Source organism: Thunnus thynnus, chromosome 4 (assembly GCF_963924715.1).
Source record: "Thunnus thynnus chromosome 4, fThuThy2.1, whole genome shotgun sequence".
In the NCBI taxonomy this organism is placed as follows: Eukaryota; Metazoa; Chordata; class Actinopteri; order Scombriformes; family Scombridae; genus Thunnus; species Thunnus thynnus.
Window position 1 is genome coordinate 14,580,755 of NC_089520.1, and position 6,000 is coordinate 14,586,754.

The following is a 6,000-nucleotide window of genomic DNA, read 5'->3' on the forward strand; positions in this document are numbered from 1 at the left end:
TGTCGGTCGTTCAACTGCTTTGGTCCAGACTGAAATATCTCAGCAACTAAGGGACGGACTGCCATGAAAGTTTGCACCTATATTCATGGTCTCCAGAGGATGTAAATGTAAATCCTGCAGTCAATCTTTTTTCATATCTAAAGCAATATTTCCCTCATCTTGCTGGAGTTAATTTATCATAAAGAGGAGAAGTGGTAGATGACTTGAAATTTCACCAAAATCCTACCTTAATATGATAAACAAGAACATGAACCTACAGGAGCCTATAATCCTGATTCAGTCCTCTCTTGTCTTTCTCCGTGCAACAACCTTGACTTCAGGTAATTTGTAGTGAGCCTTCATTGGACGAGCATAAGAAGAGGTGTGGGCTCAAGATAATGAGAGGCCAAAATATATTTTAGTTATCTAACGTGCATGAACATGTTGTCTGTCTGAAGTGAAAGTGACAGAAAATGCAAACCCTTAACTGTTGCGTTACACAGTTTGAATGCAAATCCCCATGCTGTGGGGATGGTGCATGGGCATCAGATGAAACACAAACAAAACTAAACTGCAGTAAAATATGAGTACGCACCTAAGTACTGTATATCTCTATAGAAAAAAAAACTAGCTCATTATCTGTGGCATCAACCTCAGAGTGAGGATTCACTCTGAAATCATGATTGGGATTGGAATTAAAAACCAGAGTGAGACAGTGCACTTACTATGCATTAAAAGTAGCTGAATCTTTGACCCAGGAACACCTTTAATATCTGCATATCAAACATGAACAGGTGGTTCCAACAGGATGAGAACCAAACACCTGCAACAGGCCTCAGCAGTGAGAGCAGCAGCAGCTCTCTGCATGCTCCTGAATATGTTCAGGGTTTCTCTTCCTTTGTGCCTTAAAAATAATACCATTGCCTTATCAGTAATTTCAGACATAATGCTCCCTTTCTTGGAACTTCAGGTATAGTCGAGCTGCCAGTCAAACAGAGGGTGCACATGTTGCTTGTAATTAAATTTTGGCACCATAATATTCATTTCTGTGCCTGCTGTTTGCCTCCAGTATTATTTCTGGTTAATATAGAATTTGCAGAATACTAGTGGGATTATGAGGGAGTTATTATTCACACTTGACATTATTTCTTTAATTTAAAGAAGAGAGTTTTAATTAAATCACCAAAAATGCAATTATGTTTATGGCAATGAGCCCCATTACCTGAACTTTGATGACAGATGCTCGTATAAAGCAGAACCTACATGTCTATAATGATGTTTGATTTCACATTAGTATAAAATATATGATATCTTCACACATTTAAATTAAATGTCCCTCTCCTTAAGGCTAATACAAAGCCTGAGGTGAAGCTATTCATTGCACCAAGCAAATGATGACTCATTTTAAAAGTAATGGGTTGTCAAAAATGGGGCATAGAGTTGTTGAAAGGGGGGGAAAACAAATTAAATAAAAATGGATCGTCGCTTAACCTTAAGCAAACTGTGTTAGAATCCATTAAAATACTGTATGAATCTGTGCCATTTTTTTTAGGTTAAAGAATGCTTTGATCTCTGGGAACAATTTCAGAGGCAATAGATAGCAGTAATGTGATTGCTTCTGTCATCATGATTCAACAGATTACATATCTAATCGGTTTGTGAATAGAGAATATAATTTGCACAGATTACAGGCTGCTGCTTGTTGAAACTGGGCCGTTTGACAGTTAGATGATCCTCAGACAGACAGATGGATAGACAAAAAGACAGAGAGTGGGAGGGAAACAAAAAACCACCTGGTTTAATCCATGGTGGAAAACATCCAACACATCCTCATAATTAAACGACCAAATAGGTCGATTGTACGATGCACTCCAGAATGACCCATAGGAGCGTTTTCTAATATGCCGCCTCTATCAGCAGCTTTCCAAAACAGTTCCAAATCACTGTTAAAAAAAAATTATTATGCTTTATGGTGTGACAACACTGTGGTTACGGTCAGGTTAGGTTTAGTCACAAAAACCACTTGGTTAGGGTTATGGAAAGATCATGGTTTGGGTTAAAATGATCACTTGAAACGTGGTGTGGGTTAAAGTTACTACTTTCTTAAAGTTAGACAACCTTCGTCATCGTGGCAACAGTAAACACTACGTCAATCATTTTAAAAAAACTCTCCCGACTCACTAAGTCCACTTTTTGCCATCTATCTGTCTGGCCATCCACCCAACCTGCCACCTCCAAATATGGAAATTTGTCACCTGATATAGACATCATCTGAACATCATCACTTCTCTGGGTCATACGGCTGCTGGATGGGTCATTTTTGACTACTGAATTTATGACCTATGCTGTTGTTTTTCTTGGGAGGATGGGCTGAAAACATCAGATCCTGCTGTTGTAATGGCTCCAATTTTTTCCCCTCAATGGCGTGAATAAGTGTACAAAAAGTGGGCATGAACATGAGGCATGGACAAACAATTATATTTCTCACTCACATTTCACTGGGAAAAATATTAGAGGAAGTTGCTGGGACAGAGGTTTGTACTGAAATGCAAAGCTGTGCAGAGCATATGAGACATAATTGCAAAGGAAGAAGGACTATATATAATGAAATTAAAGTGACTCAGTTGCTGTAATATCCCTGGGGTGTATAGCTAGTTGTTTTATGAGGGGACATAAGAGGATTTTGTCAGGTTGAGATGCCGGCTAATGCTATTGTTCCTACTGGGAGCACAAAACAGCAAAGAAGCTTTTCACACATCTTTTCTTCTTTTGTAGTGCTGTTACTGTAGATATCGTTTCAAAGTACAAGGTGAGAAAAAAATGACAATATTGCAGCGTTGGACATCATATGCAGGAAACGCACTTACACAAATGTGAACACCCACCCATAGAATGTTATCATCTTTGCATGTTAAAAGAAATACATTTCATATGAGCCATATTGAAAATATAAATATAAAATACGTTTCACATTTTTAATGCAGTCCAAATGTAAATGATAGCATTTAAAGCTATAAGACAATCTTCAAAAGCTGTTTATTAGGGATTACTTTCAGAGAATTATACTCCTTTTCCCTTCGTCTTCCTTCACACTCCCTCGCAAACACTCACAATTCATACTTAACGCACTTATACATGAACTTAAATAGGCCTCTAAGATACTGTAAATGGCCACTAAGGGTAGGTTTTGTTCAAAGAGACCACCAAATTAAGTTAGAGAGATGGTTAGTGTTACCTTATATTCTCCTGCTTCCCTTCTGATGACTTCTGTTTCGCTTTCATCTCCTCTCTTCCCTCCTTCCTCACTTTTAGCCTTCCTGCTCTCTGTTTACTCAGTTTTTCACCAGCCCTAACATAATCACTGCCTCTTTTACCTCTTCACTTCTTAATCCCTCAAGCTAATACTGTTCCCGAGGATGTAACTTGTCATATTGTTTCAGCCAAATCACTGTGCCGTCTACATCTACATTTATAGCTGTTGAAAACACACAACATTCCAAAAAAAAAGACAAAAAGACAATTTCAAATGGCACATTACTAAAAAGCGTGGCTGATATAATCTAATACCAAGTCGATCCTAATACTTGAACCCGAGTTGCACTCTAATGCGAAAGAGGCATAGCAGTTCCACTTTGCAGGAGAAATGATTTGCATTCAATCTTCAAAAGAAGCGTTGCCCGTCACAATACAACCTAACCTCAATCTGCCAGCAGCCAACAGGGTGTTTTTAAAAAAAAAAAAAAAAAAAATCACACACTAAACTACCCACCCATCAACATTTTTTTTTGTGTGTGCAGAAAGAAAGCCTGCTAATGTGGGCCACCAAGCAAATCTGTAAGCAGTGAAGGTTCCCCGCCCGTCCGCCTCCTCAACTCTTATAGTCCTAACACTACGGTTTGTCACTTGAATCAAGTGATGTTCCTCTGCTATTAAGACTTGTTTAACACTTCAAGGACTGCTTCTAAGCCTTGTAAAAAAAATAAATAAATAGCAGATTAAAAGATCTTATAAGAACCTCTGCAAGATTTGACAGTGTTATGCATTTTTCACACGCATTTGCAGATAGAGTAAGTGGCTTGTATTAAAATTGGTGAGAATTTAAATTAAGCATAATGGAACAGGAGGAGTAAAGGGAAGCAGAGGAAGACAAAGGAAGCCAGAGGTGAGGAGGAGGGATCATGGTGAAAGGTCATGTTTTTATCCTCTTTCATTTCTTGCTGAGGCCAAAGATACTGAGTACAGATGGTGTGTATCTGCTGGGACAGACAGCCTGCTATTGTGTTCTGCTGTATTGTATTCTATTATGTGCGGAGGTCTAGATATGATGTGTACATTATCTCTGCGAGTGTAAACCCACCAGGAAAACACTCACTATAATGCGCAAACAGCCAAAGATGAGTCTGAGCGCGCACGTACATGCACGCACGCACGCATTTAACCACACATAATCAGCAGCTGCAGCAGCTGCAGAGCCAAACTAGGCGTACAAACTCTTTGCCATAGCGATGCCGAGATAATAAAACAAGCCACGGGCGTGTTTAACTTCTGAAGAAAAATTAGAGGAAGTTGCTGGGAGCGCAAATAGATAAATAGATAAGGAGGGCTGCTTAACTGGGAGTACAGGGGAAACGCTCAGACAGCAGAATCTGTTTGGAGATCGGGCAAAAGTCGCTCACGCATTTTTTCCAAACAAATAAAACAAAATGAGGCAAAAAATGATCATCTATCTTGTCATGTTTGTGGTCTAAACAGTTTTTTGGGAAGATATGAGAACTTTGAATTAAGTTCCAATTAACAAAGACAGTTGAAACACGGCACAAGCAAACGAAAGCATAAAATCACCAGGTCTTACTGGGTTTTATTTCTATAAATTTCTTTATGGGACCCAATAAAAACGTTATTTCACGCATCATATTTTTCAGCTGAGTGGTTTCTAGGAAACTGACCCTCTACAAGAGGAAGGCAGGTGTTTCTTTGCAAACGCAGCACCCCCAAAACCACTGTGGTTGGTTATTAAAATATTTTAAATGTTTTGCTTTCAGGATGATTAAAAACTCACCTTCTGTAGGATCCACTGGCAGAGGACAACTATGGTCCAACCGAGAACCTGCATGTCACCTTCCTGATAGCGGACCACCCCGAAAAACTACACGTCTCCCCGGCTGAACATATAAAGACACACCGCGGAATCCAAGCAATCCCAACTGGCAGGCGACAAGTAAAAAGTAGCAGAAGAGCAGAAAAAAGGGCGTTAAAAGTTGTGAGTTTGTTCGGTCAGTGTCACAGTGGTTTCTGTAGGCAAACTTTGAGCGGTGGCTTCAGTTTCTCCGGTCCGCCTCATGTGGCACATCCATGGCGTTTGCCTCCGCTCATGCTGGACGTTTGCGGGAAGTTTTGTGCGGAGACGAAGTCAGTTTGGAGGGTGGAGGCAAAGAGGGGATCTCATTGAAGATCACCAGTGCTTCTTGTGTTTTAGGATAGTGACTGGTTGATTTAGAGAGATGAGATCCCCCCCCCTCTCTCTTTCCCTCTACTCCCTTCCCTCCCTCTCTCTCTCTCTCTCTCTCTCTCTCTCTCTTTCTCTCTCTATCTTCCTCCCTGTCCGTGTGCGCGCTTCACGGCGCACAGCAGCTTTCGTTTATTGGCAACCACACTAACCACAAGCGCATGTTGAATATTTTGTCTTGTCAGTGTTCAGATGATGAGGTGACTATTTACACTCCACCGAGTACGAACCCAGAGAGGACGCTGTTAATAAGGTTTTTTAAGACTCCGTACAGTCAGCTAGTGTAACCACAAAAAAGTAAGTGGTTTGCTTAAAATATGACTTTTGGCTACAAAGATGATCACACATTCATTGTTTAACACTACAACTGCCAAAAATGCCAAATTTTCTATTTTCCAGCTTTTCAAATGAGGATTTTCTTTGTTATGTATGATAGTAAATTGAATATCTGTGTGTTTTTGACTATTGATTGGACATTGAAGGTGTCCACTTTGGTTCTGCGAAATTTTTAAAAC

At 39.9% G+C, this 6,000-nt stretch overlaps 1 protein-coding gene across 1 annotated transcript in view; it reads right to left on the bottom strand.

The window, feature by feature from the left end:
* The window catches only part of LOC137181269 (neurexophilin-4), a 42,345-nt gene extending 36,585 nt beyond the window's left edge, over positions 1–5,760 (bottom strand). Inside the window, exon 1 of the mRNA XM_067586843.1 lies at positions 5,039–5,760. Within this exon, the coding sequence (XP_067442944.1) occupies positions 5,039–5,092 (54 nt within the window). The 5' untranslated portion in view covers positions 5,093–5,760. The remainder of the gene's footprint in view (positions 1–5,038) is intronic.
* Positions 5,761–6,000: the final 240 nt, after the last annotated feature.